The 24119-nt window shown below is 38.5% G+C and overlaps 2 protein-coding genes across 10 annotated transcripts in view; one reads left to right on the top strand and one right to left on the bottom strand.

The window, feature by feature from the left end:
• Positions 1-289: 289 nt before the first annotated feature.
• The window catches only part of LOC110832315 (jouberin), a 26471-nt gene continuing 2641 nt past the window's right edge, over positions 290-24119 (bottom strand). The window contains exons 2-12 of one of the 5 annotated variants that reach the window (XM_087356807.1): positions 23891-23991; positions 8893-10055; positions 7009-7154; positions 5983-6125; positions 5456-5677; positions 4541-4735; positions 3977-4132; positions 3583-3711; positions 3250-3407; positions 2408-2569; positions 290-1947 (exon numbers count right to left, since the gene is read on the bottom strand). In XM_087356807.1, the coding sequence (XP_087212933.1) occupies positions 1359-1947; positions 2408-2569; positions 3250-3407; positions 3583-3711; positions 3977-4132; positions 4541-4735; positions 5456-5677; positions 5983-6125; positions 7009-7154; positions 8893-9992 (3000 nt within the window). In that variant the 5' untranslated portion in view covers positions 9993-10055; positions 23891-23991 and the 3' untranslated portion in view covers positions 290-1358. Of the gene's footprint in view, positions 1948-2407; positions 2570-3249; positions 3408-3582; positions 3712-3976; positions 4133-4540; positions 4736-5455; positions 5678-5982; positions 6126-7008; positions 7155-8892; positions 10056-10691; positions 11066-11170; positions 11459-12373; positions 12466-23890; positions 23992-24119 lie in introns of those variants that run through there. The other 4 variants (XM_087356809.1, XM_087356808.1, XM_022069199.2 and 1 more) reach the window with 4 other exon arrangements.
• The window catches only part of LOC110832316 (choline transporter-like protein 1), a 20337-nt gene continuing 13358 nt past the window's right edge, over positions 17141-24119 (top strand). For 2 of the 5 annotated variants that reach the window (XM_087356813.1, XM_087356811.1), the window contains exons 1-2: positions 17142-17345; positions 21937-22084. The gene's annotated coding sequence lies outside the window, so the exon portion shown is untranslated. Of the gene's footprint in view, positions 17346-21936; positions 22085-24119 lie in introns of all 5 variants that reach the window. The other 3 variants (XR_015537333.1, XM_087356812.1, XM_022069202.2) reach the window with 3 other exon arrangements.

The raw sequence follows: 24119 nt of genomic DNA, 5'->3' as shown, positions 1-24119 counted from the left end.
GATTTAATTTACAATGTACTTAATTTATTTTGAGACCTTACTGTCTTGGGAAAGAATTTCATTGTTACTTTAATACAATATCAAATCAGTTAACAAAATTTGCATTTCACACATCCTATTACTTTGAAACACACATTTAAAAATAACATATTTTCTGAACAATGTATGATTCTGATGGCAAAATTACGGTATTCATAATGTACTTGCCACACACTAGTGTACTACACATCACATCAGGAACATTTCATGTAGAAGTTTATCCTGTAAACATGCAGTGCAATGGACTAGGTTCAATATCAGCAACAAATTTTATTATTACTTCTATTACAAGTTGAAAAAGTTCTGATTTTTTAAAAAAAAAATCAGTCACTTTGATGCTACATTTTTTAGCCATTCTATCAATTTTGTTTTTGTGGCAGCTGATGTACAGCTGGAGAGACCTAGACGTAGATGGGAGGATAATCTCAGGCGGGATCTATGGGAGATAGGAGTTGAAGGAGACTTGATTTTGTTGGCCCAAGACAGGGTCCAGTGGAGGGCTTTGGTTAATTTGGTGATGAACCTTCGGGTTCCGTAAGCCATCTAGTTAGTTAGTTAGTTGGCAGCTGATGTGTGGATGCCTAATCTTAACAGATAGAATACAGAGCCACTACAGTTCAGAGATCACCATCTTAGACCTGAACACAAGTTAAAGTCACTGAAAACAGTGAAAAAGACATAAGTCAACAATGCTGAGAGAGTATAATATAAACACTATCAAAGATATGTTTGTTTAATACAGCTGTTGGCATAGAGTTTAGCATATGTTTTTGTAGTATATGCAACTCAACCTTTACAGCTTGATATTTGGCATATTTTGCCTTCAAGAGATTCTGACCACAAGTCCCCTATCCCTCAACCCATTCAACTGTTGGGGGCATAGTATTTCTCACATTCTCAGTTGTATCTTCATCAAAGGTGAGGGAAGCAAAAAGCATGCAGAAATATCTATACTGCACATAGCCAGTCTTGAACACAAGATATTGGCACTAAAGTCCAGCAACTAGACCACTTGGTCTATGTTCTAAAACAGGAGTGTCAATTGCTGGATACGTTAAAACAATGTAGGCACAAATTTATTTAATATATGCAAACTCTTTTGTCAATCATGAAAATGGCTGTTGGCAACATTTGAGAATTACTGAATTTGATGAGCAGGCAGCTTTCAGTTTGCACACTAATATTTGCATAAATGCACAAGGCAAATTAAAAAGCACTGCAAAGAATACTTCTTTATTTCTGGTTCTTCCTTCTTTTTTGTATGTGAGAAGTGGCCTAAATTCTCTGTCTTACTTGGGCTTATGCCACTAAACTTTGGGTCAACTTTTCTGACTTCTCTTAGGTGTTCTTGATAAAACCTGGTCCATCTTTTCTATGATACTTGCCAGTCTCTCTTTGCTAGTCTCACTACCATTCTCCTTCCATGGTGAAGGAACATTTGTGCTGTTTGGTGATAAACTGAACCCATTTGTGTCTGCAGCAAGAGGTAAACCCTGAAAAATCCCCAGCTCACTATCATTCACAGGCACCAATTTCTTCTCATCCTTTAATGACGAAAGCCTGGAGTGAAATGGGGTTGAACTCATCAGGCAAGAGTCAGTGAAGTCTCCTGTTGTTGAGTGTAATGCCACATCTTGCTGGACCAGCATTTGAAGTCCTATGTCTTTACCAGAATCTAGTTTACCATGTTCACAAACCACAATATGAGCACTGTTGCCATATGAAGCAAATGCCACCATGTGTTCAAATGGATGGTAATCCACGCCACTTGCTGGCCGTTGGAACTGTAATTCAGAGTATATGGCAAGCTGTTCCCCAGTATCAGCATTCCACACATGTATTGTACCATCTTCACTGCCTGCAAACACCAATCCTCCACATGGTGAAAGGCAGGCTGAAGTCTGAAGCCTGCAACAAATTAGAACAGTACATAATGAATGCATATGGGGGAGTATACGTCCACCTAAATTTTTTACCTCTGAACCTACCAACAAATTTAAATTAAATCTGATGTTTGGGGATCTGCACTAAAGCTGTCATAAAATTTAATTTTTGGTTCATAAGGTCCAATACAAATGACGTAAAACTGAACATGAACATTCTTACAACGTATTTCTCTAACACATATTTTAACATTAGCCCCAGCTCCATCTAGGTCTTCAAAAGAGGTCTCGTCCAACAAGGTTTCCCAATAACATTTTGAACGCATTTCTTGTATCTCCCATGTGTATTAGATATCTCTCCAATATTATACTTCCTAAAAATATTTGGTATGAAGCACAAATTGTAAAATTCACATTATGTACTTTTCTCCATTTATCTGGTATTACGAAAGCTTCCTTTCTGAATGCAAAACTTTATCCCATACCTATGATTCAGGGCACCATTAAACCACTGAATCACACTTGCAGTGGCAATGTCCAGCATCCGCAGTTGACTGTCCCGTGCATGTATGAGTAGTCGCTGACCACCAGGATGAATCTGAAGTCTGTTCACAATAGTGTCTCTCAGTTCTCGAATGTCAATGTTCCTTGAATACATAGATACCACACTACAGTTGACAATAGTTAGCAATGGATTAATTGGTTCAGAGTCATGTCCAATGCCAGGCTCTAGCATGAGCAGATACCACTTTCACAGTTATTTAACAGATCAGTCAGAAGGTATAGAGTTCTAACTCAGTGCATTGTAGTGCCAGACCTTTGAGGACCTTCTCCATCATAAATCCCTCATGGACTCACATGCAACCGAACCATGACCTCTTCAGTGAGAAGCTGGTGTCTAATAATCAGATCTGTGACATGACAATTCTAGGCAACTGAATCTCTGCTAACAAGACACAAGGTTTAATACCATTAATACCAAAGCATGTAATTGGATACAATCCTGAGCCAGTTCCATGTACCTCCAGTCTTCAAAAACTACTTCCCCAGGCCTTCTCAAAGAAGTTTTTGAAACAAAATTATGCAGATTTCTTCTTTCTCCAATTGTTTCTACATGCCAAGCCCATTATAATCTTGATGTGACTGCCAGGTAAACTGTATATATCTCTATGTTCCTTCGTTCCCTATTTACATTCTATACCATTCTTCCAAAAGTAATACAGCTACAAGAGATGATGACTGGCCACAATTTCAGAGGGATCCAGTTCAAGCACGGTTAAAATTTCAAAGTATTTAACTCTAATTATAACATGTCATGTTGAAGCACCTTTTGAGTTTCCACTGGGAACCACGTTCCTTTGATTTTAATTTTGATCCTGTCCACTCAAGGATTCTCCCCACACTATCACCTGAATACAGCACATTGTTGCAACTCACGGATACAGCACTGACAAAACCTGTGTGACCTTCCAATTCCTGGACAAGCTGCAAATAAAGACATACAATTCATTCATAGAATATACATATTTAAAAGGGACCTGTCAGTGCAGGGACTGGATTCTGCCCTTCTGTGCAAAGCATAACCTTTCTTCAAATGTTCAAAACAGTGTGTTAAGTACCAGCACTCAATAGTTTGATAACATGGCTTACTCTTACTCACCTCAAACTGCAATGATTTGTAGGGACGCTTCCATACACGTACCACATGGTCACTGCAGCCAGTGACCAGAACAGAGCTATTACCAGGATGGAACTGAGCACAATATACAAATGATGGGTGAGGTAGCATCTGGAACAAAACATTGGTATACTGTATTCCGGACCAACAGTGCTCAAGCAAAATCATGTTATGTCTATATTCCACTTCGAAAAACATGTTGATATGGATATTCCGAAATATTTAAATTTAGTTAAACATTAAGGATACGACAGTAAGTGAAATATGTTCACATCTTGATGACTAAGTTCCATTTGCATCAAGGTCTTAAAAGGATTGATCTTTCTGAGCTGTGTACAAAAATGTAATGTTAAAATAAGTTTATATATGACCTCACTTGCATTGGGGTTGACTTCCATGCAGCAGAATCCCAGAGGCAGGCAGTACAGTCTGCTGAAGCAGATAGTAGCATTGTGTCTTTAGGGGACCACTGCAAATCATAAACAAGCCCCTGGTGACCCACAAACTGGGCAAACTCCTTCCCATCTGGAACCTGTTGAACATCAACAATTTCTATCAAATTAAAAAATGACTGCCTAAAGCATAAAATATGCAGAAAAATTACGTGGATGTTCATACCTTATCATTAGTCCCATAATACAGGAATTATTTAAAATCCTTTAAATATGTGGAAGAATTAAAATATAAATTATATTAATAATGTATTTAAGAGAAAAACACACTCAAAAATACTTGTTACTAATCAGTTACAAATTCTTTTCTTTATCTTCTAATAGAAATTACATAGATATTTCATGTTTTGATTACACATATTTTCCAAACATGACTTACAATTTTACATGCAACTTGTCTCGATGTTCATTACAAATCTACTGTTGCATAATATATATCACACTGCAGAGAAACATAAATTACTTAATTACAACATAGTTACACTAACAGAATATACAGTGATGATGTATTTATTGTCAGTTGATATGCTGCAAGCAAGGTGAAGACCAGAGTTGCTGAACTTCACAAAGAAACATCCTCTTGAGGCTGTTGGCAGGGTCAGTTTACGACAGTTTGGTATTTTGCACGACTGCGATGGTAAGCGAGACCATACAGGAAAGGATGTACTTGCAGATGGCAGCAGCTGCAACAGTGTATGAAAATCCCTAAATAATGAGTCGTATATACCATATTTATCAAAATACCAGACAAACTTTCTTTGAGATTTTAGCTAAGTATCTGATTTGGGCAGCACAAAGTAATATGTAAAGAAACACATAAGATACAGCAGAAGACTTAGAAACATCATTCATGTGAGCTGTAACAGCCATTAGCTAACCATGAAGCACAGCCTTCAGAATACACAGTTGGACCCATTAGAAGGAACTACTAATCTCAATCTGTGGTCCAAAGATCAAGATCCTGAAGACAGGGGAAGATCCATGTACCAAACTGTAGTGGTTTTTTAGGAAGTATAATGACGATTGAAAAAGGCCAAAAAATTTAAATTAGTACAACAATTTCTGTGTAAGGTAGCAAACAAGTATTATACGTATGAAGAAAAACAGTTATCAATACAAAAGTACTGTAGTTTTGGGCAATGATGAACATAAGACCAATTCAAATAGCAGTAAAGTGTACCAGTAACTGTAAATATGGTATTATAGCTTTTATTAATTCCTCATGGTACTGCAGTTTTATCATACATTGCACATGCCTGTGTAGACTTCTAGAATAGCCATGTTAATATAATATATCAGTTTCTGGTCTTTATGTTCTCATGCCACAGTCTATATGAACAGTTTTCTATAAGATGTGAAACATGAAATTGAATGAAGAGTGAATACTAATGATTATGCAGCACCTGAGCTGACACCATGGAGTTCTCATTGTTAGACTTCACATCTCCATCACTCTGTTTCTGTTGCAGTTCTGAAAACGGAGGTGATTGACTAAGCTCCGCTTGCAGAGCACTCCGAGAACGCAGCGCTGGAGGCAAATGATCTGGTGGTGTGATCCCCTTCAGAGTCACATACAAAGTTGCAGGATAGTGCTTCCACATACCACCACTCCACCATTCATATACCTGTCGTTATAACAAAAATTGTGAAGGGAAAGCAGCACGAGAGATATTGTTTATAAGATATTCAAACAAAATTGATAATGGTTGTTTTATCAAATAATGCTTTGATAACTGAATTGTTTATACTGAAACAAATGAGAAATAAAAGATAAATATGGAGGAAGCAACATTTGCATAGGACTAATTGGGGAAGACAGACATCTTCATAATCGTCACTGTGAGAACCTGAAATCTCAACTAAGGTTCATAGAATGATAAACTCTTGAGTTACTGCCATGCATGGATAGTTCTAAGAGACACCAACTTACATCACAACTGTTACATCTTGATTTATGCATTCTCTGTGGTTTGTATAACTGCAGTCTCAGTTGCTTCTCTGTGTTTAGGGCACTGTTTGCCCCAACAGGCTTCAAGAATGCCCAGGCAATGTGATGCCAGCCTCCTTCGGAACCTGAGGTAAATGTAAAGTAAATGTGTGTGCAAAGTTGTCCCTGTCTCTAACCACATGTTCTACACCTATATTAAGTGGAGGTGATTAATCAGGTTCAACCTCTGGCTGCTTTACTCCAACACTAAGAATCCCTTGTACCCACTGGATTGGGTCAGGATAAATAAGAATATATATATATATATGTCCCTGCACTAGTCAGGAATCTAATCTTAGTCATCTGGCTCAAAGCAAATAATTTTACTCAATTTCCCTAGCTCTAAAAATTATACAAAAACTTTGATAACAGGAATTTAATGTTTCTGCTCCTCCACATCCAAACTATATTATCAGAGCAACAACTGCAAAAAGGGAATTTTTTTCATAACACACCTAGCAGCATATTATTTTAACATCCCAAAAGTATATTCTGTGACAGCTCAGTCAGTACAGCTAGATGACTGAGTCTGCAGTCCAATGACAAGCAAGGATTTTTCTCATCATCAAATCCACAAGAGCTCAGAGACTGACACAGCCTCCTCTTCAACAGGTACCAGGGACTGCTGTCCAAGGAGAAAGTAGCTGGAACATGAAGCTAACCACCTCCACCTCGTTCATTTCTAGAATATATGCAACTTTACTTCCAAGCCTCTCTATATGTGTCCATGGTGCTGTGTTTAAACATTACTTGATCTCAAATCTTTGCAAGTATGTCCTTTCTTGATATAAGGCTCTAGAATGTGTAATATTTGCCATCTTTGGAATGTTTTATAATTCTTTCCATTGAATATAAAACAAAGATAGAAGGAGAAAGAAAATAAAATTCTACAGTGAAGATGACACTTCTGCTTGCACAGAGCTGTGCTTTGTTTTGAATTAACACCACCTGATAAATGTCTGCACTTACCTAACTTCCGATAATTAGAACTTGCAACTGTAAAATTTACAAAGTCCAGGACCTCAAACAGGATTAGCACTGGTGAATCATCCCGCAAAATATACTCAAAATCCTCATTGAATACAAGCAACTCTTCCCAAAATGGCACAATGGATCTGTTGAGCATAAGTGCATTACATCATGACAATTATAACCATTCAGACAATAACTGCCTGAAGGTTGCTTCATTATTGGCAACTTACATTAAGCAATTCTTAAACACTAACACATGTAGCTAAAAAATAGGAGTCAAAGTATACAAACTAATATAACAGAATAACAATGAGAGCTTGAATGGTGTAAATGCTATTAGCTGATTTATAGGTTTTTTATTGATACAATATTTTTATTTTTATTTTCCGTCTATACACAAACTTAAAATAATGTTGTTTAAAATTATCTAAAATTATAACATTCTCAGTAGACACTGCATCTTGTTACATTTTTTGTATCGACGACATGTTTCAATGTGTATCACATCATCATCAGGTCTATCAATTTTAATATATTTTAAAAACTGTAGTACATTTTGCGTTGCGTTTATTGATTATTTTAATTTATTTAATTTTAAGTTTTTTGTCTCTTCCTTTTGGTTTGGAGGTTGTACTTGGATGTTTATATCGGGTTGTAATTGATGTGTTGTGTGTCCGATATTAAGAGACGGTCTCTTAATATCGGACACACAACACATCAATTACAACCCGATATAAACATCCAAGTACAACCTCCAAACCAAAAGGAAGAGACAAAAAACTTAAAATTAAATAAATTAAAATAATCAATAAACGCAACGCAAAATGTACTACAGTTTTTAAAATATATTAAAATTGATAGACCTGATGATGATGTGATACACATTGAAACATGTCGTCGATACAAAAAATGTAACAAGATGCAGTGTCTACTGAGAATGTTATAATTTTAGATAATTTTAAACAACATTATTTTAAGTTTGTGTATAGACGGAAAATAAAAATAAAAATATTGTATCAATAAAACACAAACATGACGCAATTAAGATATAGGTTATTTAATGATGTTATATAATATACATCAGTGATATACTAAATGGGAAGAGAAAATAGTATACATGGTAAAATGGAAAATAAATGAAAACCAGTCATAGGTTATTTAACCCTTTAAATCCCAATCATAATGCTATGTACTATCTGCTTTAAGAATCAATAATGTTTAAATTTATATTTAAGAGTTTCATGGGTACTATTCTGTGTAAACAGGGATTATTTCTTTAAACAACATTAACCATTTGATCTTTGTAATGGAGAAGTGTTGTGCTTTCATTGAGGTAATGACAAAGTTCTCAAATATTATTTAGATGAATTTTGGCTTCACACGTTCAAGGGACTATCCTGGTATCTGCAGTACAACCTTAAAAACATCACTTATGATAACCAGTCAGAGCCATGGTCCAATTGGCCTGCACAAATTTTCTAAAAATTTACATCCTACCTCCAAAAACAATAAGCAAGAAGACATAATATAGAAATGGAAATAACAATCATATAAATTTATTTGCCAATGCTTGTGTTGTCACCTAGACAACAGAATCAGAACTACATGGTGCATATTTGAAAATATTACATAATAATATGCAAAGACATAAAATCATCAGACTATTATGCAGAAAATTCTTGGGCTATCAAGAAAATGTTAGGCACAGTGTCAATCTTATTCCTGGAATTTGTGCAGATCTGGTTCAAACTATGTGTCTTCTGCATGCATTACCAATGTGCTGAACTGATCAATACCTGCCTGTTTCATTGCATCTTAACCTATCATTATGTCCCACCACACAATTCAACTCAAAATACCTCACACCTAATCACTCCTCACCTCCTCTCCTTGTAATCAAACATCTCTGTCATGAGTGGCAGAATGTAATCCACCTCCTGGTTTTCGTCGTAGAAAGACACTGAGCGACCAAAGTTGCTTTTTTTCAAGTAACTGCCAGTTGCTGCATTAAGAAGATGAACTTTCACGAGCGGGTGTCGTATGAGAGGATCTACTTGCAAACATTCACTTCGATGAATAAAAATTCCAATTATTTTATCATAACATAACTGTGCTGGTTGTGATTCCTTTGTCACCAGGGCAGTTTCTACTTTTACTTCTCTACTTTTTTGTTTTGATTTATGGAATGATGATTTCCTAGTAGAAGAAACTTCTTTTCCATCAACTTCTATATCTGATGCTGTTTTTATATTTCTAAGTTCTATTTCCATCTGTTTCTCAGCTTGACTGAGAACATTATTTTTCTTTCTCTTCTTCTTTCTCTCAACTTTCTGAGGTAGGACACAATCATTGTCGCCACTGCCATCATCTGCTGCTATGCTGCTATATTTGAGTTGATCCATGGGACACACCAGACTACTACTATTGCAGCTGCTGCTGCTGCTGGATACTGGTACAATCTGCTGATGAGATTCATCTTCTGCTTCTTTTTTATGAGGCTGAGGAACTTCTTTTTGTGTCCTACTTCTGGGAAGAGGGACAGGTTTCTTAACACGTTCACTATTCCTGCTGGGTAGACTAACATGTTTCTCTTGACTGCGATCTGCATATTCTTCCAAGGATTCTGACTGAATGCTTTTTATTCTGGTGTTTCCTTCTACAGCATCTACTTCATTCACTCCCTGGTATTCATAATCAAGTCTTACTTCTTTCTGATGAAAAATTTGGCTAGAGTTCCTTTCATCTTTCCATCTCTTGTCCAGAACTAAATGTTCTCTACTATTATAATTACTCTTTACAGAGTTTTCTTCATCATATTTATTTAGATGTCCATTCAATATTTCTTCCATAACTACATCATCATCACTGCTTGAAACAAAATCAAAGCTGCTGCTTAACCTATGACTGGATGTTTTATGTAATTTTAATGGACTTTCTGCCACATTACTTGAGAAAGATTTCTGATTGCTGTGCCTGTCCATTGCTTTTGCAGATGCCACACTCCTCTATATTTGTTTCTCTGAAGACATACTAACTTCCTCAACCTAAACAATACAGAAAATACAAAATGTTATGAGAATGTGAACTGTGCATTGTAAATCAACCTTTCTGTTTTGGTATAACACATATTTTTATTTCTTAGTATATGTCTTCTATTATTACAATATGGTGATCAAATACTTATGCACTTTCAGCTTGCAGAGCGTTCTGGCAAGATTCTGATATTCACTAATGTCTGCAGCTGCATTAGCAGAAATATTTTTTTAAGTAAAAATAAAACAAATTCTGGGATGAGTTTAACAGATGATGCATCTTAAAGAAGTTACTACGTCACTTTGTAACAGAAGCCCTTACACAAGTTATTTTTAGGTGTTAAAAGGACCATTAATTTTATTTCCACCATTTGTATGCAAATAATAATACCCAACTGCAGGGCCAATTTCAATATAACTACATAAGGTACACCTACACTAAATTATATGCCATAATGCATATAATTAACAACAGGTTGCATGGTGTAACTTCAAAAATAACATATGTGTTCATAATCAACTGTCACGCTGCATCATAATTCAGCTGACTGACTGCACTACTGTTATGGCTGAAGCATCCATTGGGATGCATTTGACAATCAGATGCTTGGACTTCCTGGGCACCTAGATAAGGTTACATTAGCTTACGTGTTTCTTTCTTCATGATCTTCACAAGAGGTGGAATAGGAGTCACACCCATTGTGAATCTTACACCATAATCAATACTTTTACTCCGTTTCTACTGTCGACTGCGGAAATTACTATATTATTCCACTTTCCTGTTCTTGATACCGAACGGCGTGGAACGAGGAATCGAATCGAGCTATGGTTTCGATGTAATTTTTTATCTCGTATCAGTAAGCAGAACATCATTATCAACAATAGTACATATTTCCATCTGTAAACTATATAACCAACCATGAGTAAAAGCAAACTCGTCTTTCACACATTCATATAACGTACTACAACTTTGTTTACATCTAACAGAAATACCAACTCTCAAACAGAACACACTGCTATGTCACAGAGTATGCGCACCACAGTTACACCAACATAGACATGCATTTCGATATATCGTTGTAATATATAGAGTAAGCGGATTAGTTCTCTTTGCAGAAGTTAATTACCGATTTGGAACGATATCGATCTCACTGGTTTCCGCAGAGAATGCAATTGCATTTGTTACGCGGTCATTGCAAACCCTTTTCCAGTCCACACTGTTCACGTATCCACTTCTTATTTCACACTCCGTCGGTTTTATAGAAGTCATACCAAATTTCATTCCCTTCTAGTTCTGTTTCACAAGTAACCGAGCCTACATTTCCGAACCAGTCATCAGCAAGTGATGTCTAAATTGCTGTATGAGGAAACCTTCCCCAGTCAGTGCATACGCCACTCGCGATGCAGAAAATTAGGAACCCGGAGGGCTCTCTTGTAGAAAGTCGCTATCACTCTTTTGCACAATGAGGACAAGTGGTGTCAGAAGAGTTGCATCATTTTGATATGGGTCATGGTCGTGTCTAAGGATGACAGTTCCAGATGAACTGTTATATATGGCCTTGATGGCTGCCACTGCTCTTTCCATTGTGGTGGATTCGGAAGGTCGTTCTCATTGTTTGTATGGCAATGGCTAGGTACTTCGTACTACAACTGATTATTCTGAAGTTCTCTTCTCCCCAACTATTATAAAGACGTCTCTAGTTGCCGAGACTGTTTCCCCTTTCCCATTCAAAATCACCAAAGCACTCAGGCGCGTTAGCACTCCTACAAAGCAAAATCATTTGTCCGTCTGCCCTCCGTACGCACATTTCAAATGTAGCATGGCTGAACGGATTTTCATTAAACTTATTATGGGAATATTACTCCTTATTGAGCTGAAGGTCGCAGTCTCCTATCCAAAGACTGAATCAATCGAACAAGTTTCACTATATAATCATGTCGTCAGCAAATATGCATACTACGACATAATACTGCGTATCTGTTCTGACCATTCCCTGCTTTTACAGAAGAACGTCCCCAGAAGCTCCATATAATATCATAGACAGTCCTTTCCTCAGCTTCAAACCGTAAATGTCTCGTTCAGTGGTCTCCCTGTTCGAGTTTTCGTTTTGCGTGTAATATTTCTTAATAATTAATTTGGTTCCAACAATATTTTTTCGTAATTATAGATAATTTAAAATGTTTAACCTTGTAACCCGTTTGTCATATCAACTGTTTTACACATTTTCCATCTTAAAAGAGAAGAAGATAATAAATTGCGCATTCGGATTTATTATTTTTATAATAGGACATGCAAATTTGTTTATCGGCAAAAACACAGTTTTTCCTACCTACATCAGATCCTTCGTTCAAGAATTCCTACTGCGTGTCTACAAAGTTCATTGCCTCTGAAATAGAAGACAGCCATCTCCAGAGCTTAACTCCTCAGTTATGCTTGGCACATATAATATTAAAGCGGCGACAGCCAGACCGTGTTATAGTCCTACGAGATCCTTTTGTCATTTAATTGCTATCCTTTACTCGTCACAATATGCTGCTAATTGCAATATAGATGTGCAAGAAAAATAAACTGGCTGAATTAAGTAATTGGTGTGGAATGATTACGTCAGTCCGCAGCCCCCTCTCTTGGCTATTTTACAATTTACAGTCATAAAAGCTTGTGGGTACCATGGCTCAATCTGAAGATATAATCGGCGAAACACTATACCAGACACCACGTAACTAACTCTGTGGCTATTCGCTAGAAGTTTCCTCCGTGACTGCCATGGAGTAAAAACATTGAGTTCCCCCCTCCCAAATGTTTTTCAATAGCCATGAAACTAAAACAAGCAACAGAACAAGTAGGACGAGAAAAATCCCGGTTCTACGAAAATCTTAATATGCGATACATGTAAGCCTGATGACGCAGTCCAACAGAAATATCGTGGTTAGGACACGTATTTTCACGAGATAACCCGTGCAACACACAAGACAACCAGAACGGTGCTCATGATACCCACTCGCAAACAACTACAGAGTTAATGCGAATGCCAAAGAAAATATTACAAGAAATCTACTGCAAGCCTACAACGAAATAAGCGTAACATTCTCATAATGACACCCAAAAATAAATAAAATTGTTGAATCAAGAAGATACCTTTTCTTTTTTAATAAATACAGGCTTTTTATAATTAGATGTGAAAAGATTAATGCGAATGTAAGCCTGCAACAGACAATGATGTGCCAACGTTTGTATGTCACGAAGCCAGAAATTAAAATTGGAACACGTCTTTGTACCTAAAATCCAAAATTTAACCATACAGTTTTATGAAGCCCAGCTATACCTCTTCCATTTGAAGAATTTTCCAGTAATTTCAAACTTCTGATCCACTTTGTCTTTTCTCATATATACATTTTGCATCGTTGTAGACAACACGACATGGAGATAATTGATATGGAGGAAAATTAGTTTCGTGTTTCAATCTAGTGTAGATCTTTTGTAAGCCTACATAGGTCGGATCTTAATTCACATTCATTAAGCGGTTTGAAAGACTGATTACTAAGTTGTTTCTTTAGTATTTTACTAGAGCTTAAGTCAGCAGGAATTAAGTTTGGAGCCCTTCTTAACGAGCTCCAAAAATTTAAAGACTTTGAATTGCACAGTCGAATGAGAAATGTATAGATGACAACGGTGAGTGAAGAAGGGTTTTGAAGGAGGTAGTAATAACTATTTCGAAGTATTATTTCGGAATTCGTCTAGCCAGAAAGGGTAACTACAGGAAACTTCACTTCGGACAACATAAAACTCGGAGCTGATAAAAAATGGTCACCTCTCAAAAAAAGGGTAAGATGTTACAGGGTCACAATTCTACAAATACAAACACGATTCCCTATTATGCGTTCAGTACGAACGAGCACAGTAATCCAAACACCCACTGGTAAAGTATTACAGGACTTCCTCACGCTCTTCCCACGAGGTCGGCTGGCATGCGTCCATCACCACACTCCCTCATTACCCGCCACGCGATGTCGTTTGAAACTGCAGATGGTTCCAAAAAGATGTACACACTATAACACGATGGTCGCCTGTCAATCAGGTGCTCACCACTGTCACTTGTGGCACGAAGCGAATGGCGCCACTGTGAACACCTACACTGGATTCGCTAATTCACCAGGTGCCATTGCTGACGTGTGTGTTAGTTTAGTTAATTCAAATGTATTTATTTCATACGCTGAACGTGTGTATATATCTTTTTGGGACATCTTTATACATTGCTTTTCCTCAACTTCGCTTTAGAATATGCTAACAGGAAATTCCCTCAGAGACAATTATGAGGGACGAGAATTTAGCCGAACGCTTCAGCTACTGAACACTTTTTTTCCATGGTTTATATAACGACACTGTCAGTATCTTAGACTAGATAACATCGAAAGTTAAAATGATTAAAAATTTAAAATAATATGAAAGGAAATGGTCGCGGCGTAATTTGAGGTACTATCGCGACAGTTGCATAGAGGGGATGAGAAAAACCACGGGAAAACTCGGTCAGGATAGCCGGTGTCCGGGTAGAAATTTAAACCCAGGACCTTCCGGCATCATAAAACTCGGGCGTTTCAACCAAATGTCAATCATTTAATATCAATATTTGATTTTTCAAACGTATATTATTAGTGCTCATAAGCCCAAATGTAACTACTGTCTGTGCTTGTGTACAGCAGCACCAACATCCCACTTTTTTTGCAATTACACCAAATATATTTGATTAGATTACGTAGCCCAAATTAATTTATGTTATGAATAGTTAAACACTGCCACCTCCATCCCCACCCGTTCCCCAGAGGTGTATACTCACCGATTCTGTTTGAGGTCCGTATCGTATGTAAATTTTTCCATCTGGGTCAAGACTGAGTTTACCCCCAGTGACCCACATCCATAATGTAAGTAGGACAGTCCGCACCCAAAGCGGGCATCATAACATCTGGGACATTGCGTGCATTTATTGATCGTTTAGTTCGTTAATTTACGAAAATGAAATTGTATAAACTACGAGTTTTTATGTACAGGTGATTTGTAGCGATTACGACATATACACTCTTATACGACAGCCAATGAGGTGTGATAAAATACTTTTCGGTTATGGATCAGATTGCCATTTGTTTTCTTTTGAAAATTTATTTTGTCAGTATGCTTCCGTGGTAATGAAAATTTCTATTCTTGAAAAGACATGATTAATTAATTATCTTTAACTTCTGAAAGAAGATGGGACACTTCTTTCACCGATCTTTTCACACAATAAATACATTCAGGCCAGAAGACCTAGTGATTCAAAGCGAAGTAACTTGCACATATCTTAAGACAAAGAGTAAAATCAATTAAACCCTCAGTCAGGATGGTCGTTACTCGTACCATTTTATACACAGACCACGGATAGAAGCAGACGGACAGACAAACATGGCAAAACTACAGGCGCTCAGAGACAAACAAATCAAATATGCGGGCTACTTTTCAAAGCCACATTACACGCGTCCGATAACAATTCGGTGTTCCTGACAAACACGTGCATACACAGCACTGTCACTGAACAAATGGAAATCAATGGAGTTGTCATAGAAACGCGGAATGTAAAAGGGGGTTTTGTCAGAAAGCAAAACATTGTGTTTCCGTAGGATGGCAAATAGATGAAAATGGCTGTCTTCTGGGTTGTTGCACCATATAGTCTAGTAGAAGTTTATAAGTGTTTCAGAGGTGCTTGCTGCTTCCATCATCAGGGAGATCGCCCTGAATTTCCCTTATGAAGAAGGCAGTAAGCACCTCTCAAACTTCGGTAAACAGTCCGACCACACGGCACAACAAAGCAGGAAATAACCGTCTCCATACTTGTCTCCCCGAGAACCTGAAATCTCACTGAAGTTGCCAGTTCTTTCACTAAACACAAAAAATACCCAACATGCTGCAGGTAATATTATAAAAAATGTAACAAAAGATTGCATCGCAATGGCAGTCTGTAAGTTAGAAAACTGGTTTCGGACACCATTACAGCCCTGCCCCCCGCAAATGTTGTCTCTTGGCGCGGAAGCAGCAAATTCTTTCCTTGTGTCCACAAATAAAAAATCGCAGATACATAAAAACGAATACCACAGGTGGCAGAACTGGTACAAACAGAAAAATGCGGCTGGCAAGTAATTTTTCTTATTTCTTCTTCGAATTACAGTTCGCGAGTCTTGACCTCCTCCGTTGCAGACATCTTGTAAATCTTCTTCAGACAAGTTTTAGACTTAACAGGGAGTTTAGCACGAATCATCCATCACATTCACGTTCACAGCGTAACAACAAAACACGGAAAATATGCAAATATGCCCGTCATTCCAACGTTCAACGGAACTGACGGATGTTCAGCGGTCATCCTGTAAGTGGTTGAACAGGGTGCGTGAAAGCAAGCCCACAGGACACGACAAATTGTCGTCTGGAAATAGCCGTGGTCATTATCTCGTAAGCGCTTATTTCTCATAAATTAATAGACGTCATGAACATATAAAAGCCTAAATCACTAAACAACCAAACCAAAAATGCAAAATGTTACAATTACGACGAATAAAGGACAAGAAGCATCAGTATAATATTTTCTTTACTATGTATGTTAATTATATACAATTAAAGAATCAAACAAATGACATCTAGCATGAAAATATTACTGTATGCCAGAGAATATCGAAACTGGTCACTCCCTGAACGCAACTTTTGGAATAATCAAAAGGCTTCTGATGCAAAGGGAACTGAAATACTCATCTTTTGTTTTGTTCTTAATATAAGAAAAATGTAATACATTTTGATTCTAAAAACTGCCAGTCCGAAATTCATGTTCGATTGCGTGGAGATACAAATCTACGCCTTCATACATCTTCATGGCTTGGTGCTTAAAGCGCACGGATATCTTATTTTGTTTTCAATCCAGGGTTTTTGAGAACCAGTCGTTAAATTTTGACGAAAATACAAACGAGTTGTAGTTTGAGGCATAAGCAAGCTTTTTCTATTATTAATACGGAAGCCAAAGCGTTTGCGTGGTCACCGTGGTAACCCAATCAAACATACAGCACACGCGTCGCCGATGCGATGTTTACTCTCAGTAACGCAACCGATTACGCTACAAAACAAAGGACTTGCGGGTAATACTTCCAGGATGGACGAAAGCTCAACTTATCGACTATCTGTATGATTGACAAGTGAAACTGTGAACTATATACAACTCGGCCGACGGCAAGAAAATGGGTTCACATGTCTTGTACTTTGGAGTAGAACCGGCGAGAGGGCGTCGTAGTGCGTAAGTAAGTTTCCGTTCTTTTGAGGGTTACAGTATTTCTTATACTCTATATTTTATAAAACAAATTAACATCGCATATTGAAATAAGGGTTTAACCTTTTTTACGAAAACTTTTTTAATACTGACATTTAAGTAAGCGACACCATTTTAAACATTTTAAACATAGTGACGTTATAAATCTAATTATTAAAGCGTATAGAACTACAATTTTACCTGGGACAAGCTGGATCGATTGTTAAAGCTTTTTGAACGTTTTACCTGCAAAGATTTTGTAACGTTTCAGCAAACACTGCAATTACCACCTTCAGAGTGAATTTCTGTGGTGGTAGTAGAAAGCGCTTGTAAAGACGTGGCAGAAGAAGTTAAAGTAAAGTTACGCCATGTAAGTGCTTGGGGGGAGTGGAGGTATAGCTCCTACTCATTCTTAACCTCGGCACTAGATAGGGGTGTGTGGTTAGAGTCACGCCACGACCGCGCTTTACCCCCGGGTAAGGACCCCGTTACCCCCATTGGACAGGAGGCTGGATGGGCCCCAGAATCTGTCTGGACGCAGAGGTTAGAAGAAAACTCCTCTGTCGGCGTGCAGAGGATGGGAAACTTCGTCTCTAAGAGAAAGATCATGGGTTGAAGGTCACAACAAACTGTCGAGGTCTCTCAGCGTTGATGGAAAGGTAATACACACAGTTACAAGTATCTGAGAAATAGTGTAACGATGTGCAATGGATTGGACTGACTCGTGACGGCGGGCTTCTTTGATCAAAGCGATGACATTTCTGATTCCACAGCGACAGGAAAATTCTAGACCATACATTTAGTTATTTTCAGTACTTACATTCAGTTTGAGAACTACTGGGGTACTTCAAGGGGGGGGGGGTTAAAATATTAAAATTTATAACCAAATATTACAAGGTCGTTAAAGTTTCGACAAAAAAATCATAAATTCATCATTAAATTTTAATTCCTCCGTGAAGTTTCCAATCTTCAGAGGGAAGTAAATTAACTGATAGGAGCAATGCAAAGCAATCTGATAAATGAAACTGGCACCAGATAAATTGCTGAACGTGAAGATGGTAACAGGAAAATACGCCACTCTTGATAAAATGAGTTTGGCCGAAAAAGAAAGCAATATGTTAACACCAAACGCACAATCAGTAACTATATATCCATGATAACAACCTGTGAAGCATTTTCATTGTAGTTCACGCGACAATTGAAACACTTAACAGCGCTGCGCCGTGTACAATGTTTTTGTTTCTTGAAGGAAGTCTAACAAACAGAGCCACTATGTGCTTCTGAGTTCCGTAATTATTCTCGGCCTTCAGATCAGGTTTGCAGCATGACTGAGGTCTCCTTTCTTTCCGCACCCACGTCAGTGGCATACAGTGGTTACCCAAAAATAAATTCATTATGTTCACGCACGAAAACTTACAAGGAAAGAACTAAATTTAACGCGTAGGAAATTACAAGAAACGTCGTTGGAGAAATGCGCCTTATATTCGGAAACGCATGTCACAAGTTACCTCCGAGCTTCTTTGAAAGGCGTTTCACTCCTCCATCGCCTTTTCTGTCTTTTCTCCCCCTCTTACTACGACGCAACACAGGATAGCAGATATTTTGCATAAGTTACGACACAGTTCTGGCCGCAAGACGCATGAGGCAAATGATTCGCAAACGGGGTTGTCTGCTGACCCTAAGCACGCACGAACAGTTTCTTTACTCACGTAATTAATTTAAAGACGCTTAATCAGTTACAAACATAATTATGACGTCAAACGAGAACTGTAATTACACATCTGAACTGTAAGTTGGAGGATTAGCAAGTGTTTAAGTGGAATATAGTTCGAATCCCAGCCAGAAAGTGACCATCTTAATTGAGACTTTCCATGATTTCAGAATGCTGGGATAACAGAGCCGTCACATTCGTCATTTGTTTTTCTACAGATTTCAAAAGACGCTATACATAATCGATATAGGGCGAAGCAGTTGGTACATTTTTACAACTGTCATGACAAACAATGTGCCGCGTCAAAGGTAAAGCGTCACTGATGTCCAAAGCCTTGGGATCGTGAGAAAACAAGTCTGTGACCCTTCGGCTCCTTGCAAAAAGTACGCAGAATATAAAACTGCAGAGAAGGCATCTGGAAAATATAATCTTTCCTTTGTTTCTTCAGTTACCTTCCGGCCAGAATGTTGAGTAGATAAGAGTCATGTTCATCCTCCTTTCCTTATAAGACAAAGATAAGCCACACTGAACTCGCGTTACTCATCGGATTTCAAATGCTTATGTAGGCGTTGCTTATCAACCGACTCCGAAGAATCTGATGACAAGAAGTTGCTGCATTTCATTCCGAGAATAAATTACTGCCAAGTGTAAAGTTGAATCCTCTTGTATGCGCAGTACGATGTCAAGTTACTCTCGCTACAAATCCATTTTTAACGGAGATCAAAACAAATTACATGGCACAGATTTCTCCTCATATTCTGTTACACATCGCAGCGAAAATGGTCTTATAATGTTGGTTTCGTCTTGTGGGCCATGACGCCATGTGGACTTGCAGGGGGTAAAAACGTTTCGAAGGAACATAATGCCTCCAACTTCAGGGCGACACAATACAAAATACCAACGTCGACATCTTCACCACCATTACAGCATAAAATGATCTTCGTTTCCAACAAAATTAACGAATCTTGGCCAGTTGTACATTTTATGTTCTGTATCCTTGAAATAGGGAGGGCGAGCCATTTGTTTTCTTCCAGCTTCATTTGAAGCATGATTTGTGTTGGACCGGAACGAACAAAAATTAAATTCGCCCGACAAAGTTCAGAGCACAACAACTGCGCCATGATTTTTGGACGTGAAGCATGCACACACACAGAAACAATCCCTCCATTTGGCATTCACATACTGAAAACTCAGAAGATGCCTTCTCTTGCAAAATTTGAGACTGAACTAAACACATGATACAGGTCGGCTTTCGGACATAAGTTAGTAATTGGGTAGGCCAATACAGCGAAGTGGACGAAAAAGTCGATAATGCTAGCGTCATATAATGGTGCGGAAATAGTGATCCATACCAGACATCAATTCGTTACCTGAACGACGACTTAGACGTGGACTGGCTGAAGGGTTTGTCTCACAAGTAGAGGGAAGGGCCAGTTTCAGTTTATTTGGAAACGAAGTGCTGTCGAGAATGTCCGGACCTAAGCGACGTGAATTAATGAATGGCTTAAACCAGAGGTTCCCAAACTTTTATACCTTGCGCCCCCCTTAAAACATTTCATAATTTTCACGCCCCCTTCCAGAACAAGTGCAAGCAAACAGATTTGACATAAAATTTAGCTATGAGTATACAGCACTGTAAGACAACTAAACTGCCTCAACCAAGCATAGGATGTTAAAAATGTTTCTCCATATTTCGTTAAAAAAAGTTTTCCATACAAACAACCCCCTCAGAAAACCACTCGCGCCCCCCAGGGGGGCGCGCCCCACACTGTGGGAACCTCTGGCTTAAACTAACCACTGCATTCACTGATTTCCACCTCTGAGTGACTGCAAATTAAGTTTGTAGAGATTTATTTTTTATATAATGTACAAATTTTACACTGCACATTTTTCGATCAATTTAATAAAACTCGTCCTGGACTGCAAGCATGGAAAATACTTTTCTGTGCGAGTGAAATACCATCTTTCACATTAAAGGAAGAACGCAGATTGAGGGTGTATGAGAACTGCACACCGACTTCCTGCTGGTCGAGGGCCGTGGAAATAACTTTTAACGCGGTTAGAGCACGTTAGAAATTGCACAGTGCAGAGTCCTGCAAACTGCACTCTTCACCAGACACTTCTTGGATGACCAAATCAAGAAGGATGGGACGGGCGGGGCAATTTTGGTTGGAAAGACTGAAGAGAAAAGGTCACTCGGAAGACACAGGAGTAAATGGGAGGATGTTAAAATGAGTCTTTGGGAAATATGTGTGGACTGGATTCATCTTTCTGAAGATACGAACAGCTTGCGGGCTGTTATGAACACGGCAATGAATTTTTGGGTTCCTTAAAAGGCGGCAATGACTAACCAAGCGACTATCGATCGGTCTCTCAAGAAAATATCTGCTCCATGTAGTAAGTTACTTAGTTGGGGCCTATATTGGACATAAATGGACCGAAATTAATTTTGGTACACTTCTCAACAGCACATATCATAAAGTGTGGGTTAAATATACGGATAGATGTAACTCACCATTGCACATTCATTTTGTGAACAGCGAAGAAAGAATAAACAGAAGATGGGGGCGCAGGGGCTGTGCTATCCGAATCGATGAGATTCTGCCGGGTCCAGGCCCGAAAATGGAAATGACTGTTCAAATGTCACTGTATTAGCATCATTCGATACGACAGTGGAAGTGTTACTGGTAAACCGTGTGTAAATTCTTTTCATACTAGACCCAGACATTTTTATTTAAATTTGAACAATGGGGCTTAAATAGCAACACCAACATTTACAGAGATAACCCCTAGCAGGTCGCGGTTTGATGGTAGTGGCAGAGCAGAGCGTAGCCAGCACAGATTATGTGGTCGGTGTCCTTGGTGCCTGCAGGTCCGCTGTATCGTGCCCGATCCGTCACCAGTGGCATTGTTCATTGCCGGCTACCAGCACGCAGTCATGCAGCCAGTGATCCAGTGAAATACACGCACAGAACTGTACCAGAGCTTGCAGCTTGAGAACTTTTGAAAGTTTGGTTTTGGTGAGTACAAGTATAAAACGAAACAATTTCTACCTCAAAATAACACTTCAACCTCTATTGCTCTTTTGTGGCATATTTAAAACTTTGGCTCCTACCGCCCTCCAAGAAGACACCACACGTTCGATCTATATAGTATTTAAAACTGTTTTTCGACAGCCATCAATAAAACTCCGACTTTCTTACGTATTTCAACAATACAATTTCGCTTACATATACAAAAAAAAAAACATCTTCGTTATAAAAAAGTGTTTTATGTTGCGGCCTGTATACAGACGACCTGACTCGTGAAGGATAAGTATGTTAAAAATCGTCTTAAAAGCACTGTGGTGGTCGTCATTAAAAAAATTCTGTTCAGTCCAGTCCTCGTTCTTACATTGAAGGATATTCTCTGTCACGGTCACGTGTATGGGACGGGTACGCAGGGAATTCCCCAGTTATGTAGGATTTGAGGTTTTCACGGCGGTGAGTCCAATGATGGTTGTCTTCTGGGTTGTTGCGCCGTTCTGCCAGACTACACGGCACAACAACCCAGAAGAGCCATCTTCAATTCCCCAGTTTGATGGTACAGTGGCCAATGAGCGTTACGTCTTACACTCTTTGCATTTAATCAACCGGTTTTAATAATTTAGCCTTATTAAATTAACATCAAACGTAAGTACAAAAAGTGGGAATGAAAAATGCCTCGGTCATAAAATTATTTTAGTAATAAAAAACACTTCTCAATCCACAAATCGAAAAAAAATATGTTCAATATTTTGGGCTTCTGAACCGTCCAAATAAGGAGTTATGTTCACCTACCAACAGTTCATCCAACCACACAGTCACGCAAGCAACCCTTAAAAACCATCCATCCACCCAACAGTGACATGTCACATTGGTGCTGTACAATAGCGCCTCATAGCCGCGGCAACTTTTCCTGCACGTGTGTATTGCGTTAAGTCTAAACACATGTGAAAGTAGCTGATTTTGTACTTGAACGAGTTGCACCAAATTTAAGTTCGATGAATTGGGATGCCCCCAGCCTCAAAAGTCTGACATCAGAGCAAGCAGCATGGGACAGCATCTAGGGTCGTGACCAGCGAGAGTGCTGACACGTAAATACTTTGTCACGTGACTGGCCGTGTTATTGTTATGTCTCATTTGCAGCTGCGTGAAGATTTTGCATCACTAAATTTTAAACTACAGTCACTAATCATGTCGCGCTTATGTCACGTGGATGCAGAAAAACAAACGAAAAAACCTCCGTCTGTCAGTGGTCTCTCCGATGGGGGTGGGGCAGATGCAGAAGCTTCGCGACCGAAAGATGTCATGTGGATTAAATTAAATTTTTACTTCATAGAAATGCGGAGAAAAACACCTAATTCGATGAAAACCACATTATATTGGCAGTCAGACTCCAGTAGTTAAACACGAGTTATTTCAGGGTCAGCATTTTTCGCCTTACAGGCAGAAACACAAAATTTACACTAATGTAAAGGTCCACAAATAATATTTCAATTATTCCTATTGTAGTTATATTCATTAAGAGCCTCATTTACACACACATTTAAAGGTTGGGTGGTAAAGAGAAAAATCACGACACTGGTAGGAGTTAAACCAACACTCTCACCTCTTGTTGAGCCGAGGTAGTACGGTGAGTGTTGTACTTGATGACTGGGGTTCAATTCCTGCCAGGGGCAAAGGACTTTTATTCTAGCATCTACATCAACACCAGCTCTGGGGCCCACCCAGACTCCGATTCAATGGAAATGAGGGGTGCTATCCCCAGGGTTAAAGCACAGCCAGGGCATGATGCTGACCACTCACCTCCATCCAGTGCCAAGGTAAAGAATTAGTAGCAGCTATATGTCTCTTCCCTCATGCGCCTCCATGGTGTGTAGTGGGACAGCATTACTGCATTCTCCACTCTTGGCTCCACAGCAGATGGAAGAAGGGAACAAAAGTGGATAATTTGTAATTAGCTTCTTTCACAAATATGGCTTCATGCTTTGAAGGAAGAAGATAAATGAATAGTGTCTGAGAAATAGTGCTCAGG

Source organism: Zootermopsis nevadensis, unplaced genomic scaffold (assembly GCF_977971745.1).
Source record: "Zootermopsis nevadensis isolate Lab colony 2312 unplaced genomic scaffold, Znev_1.0 Znev_ptg000028l, whole genome shotgun sequence".
In the NCBI taxonomy this organism is placed as follows: Eukaryota; Metazoa; Arthropoda; class Insecta; order Blattodea; family Termopsidae; genus Zootermopsis; species Zootermopsis nevadensis.
Note: the sequence above shows the minus strand (reverse complement) of the source record. Positions and strands in the feature narration are given on the sequence as shown.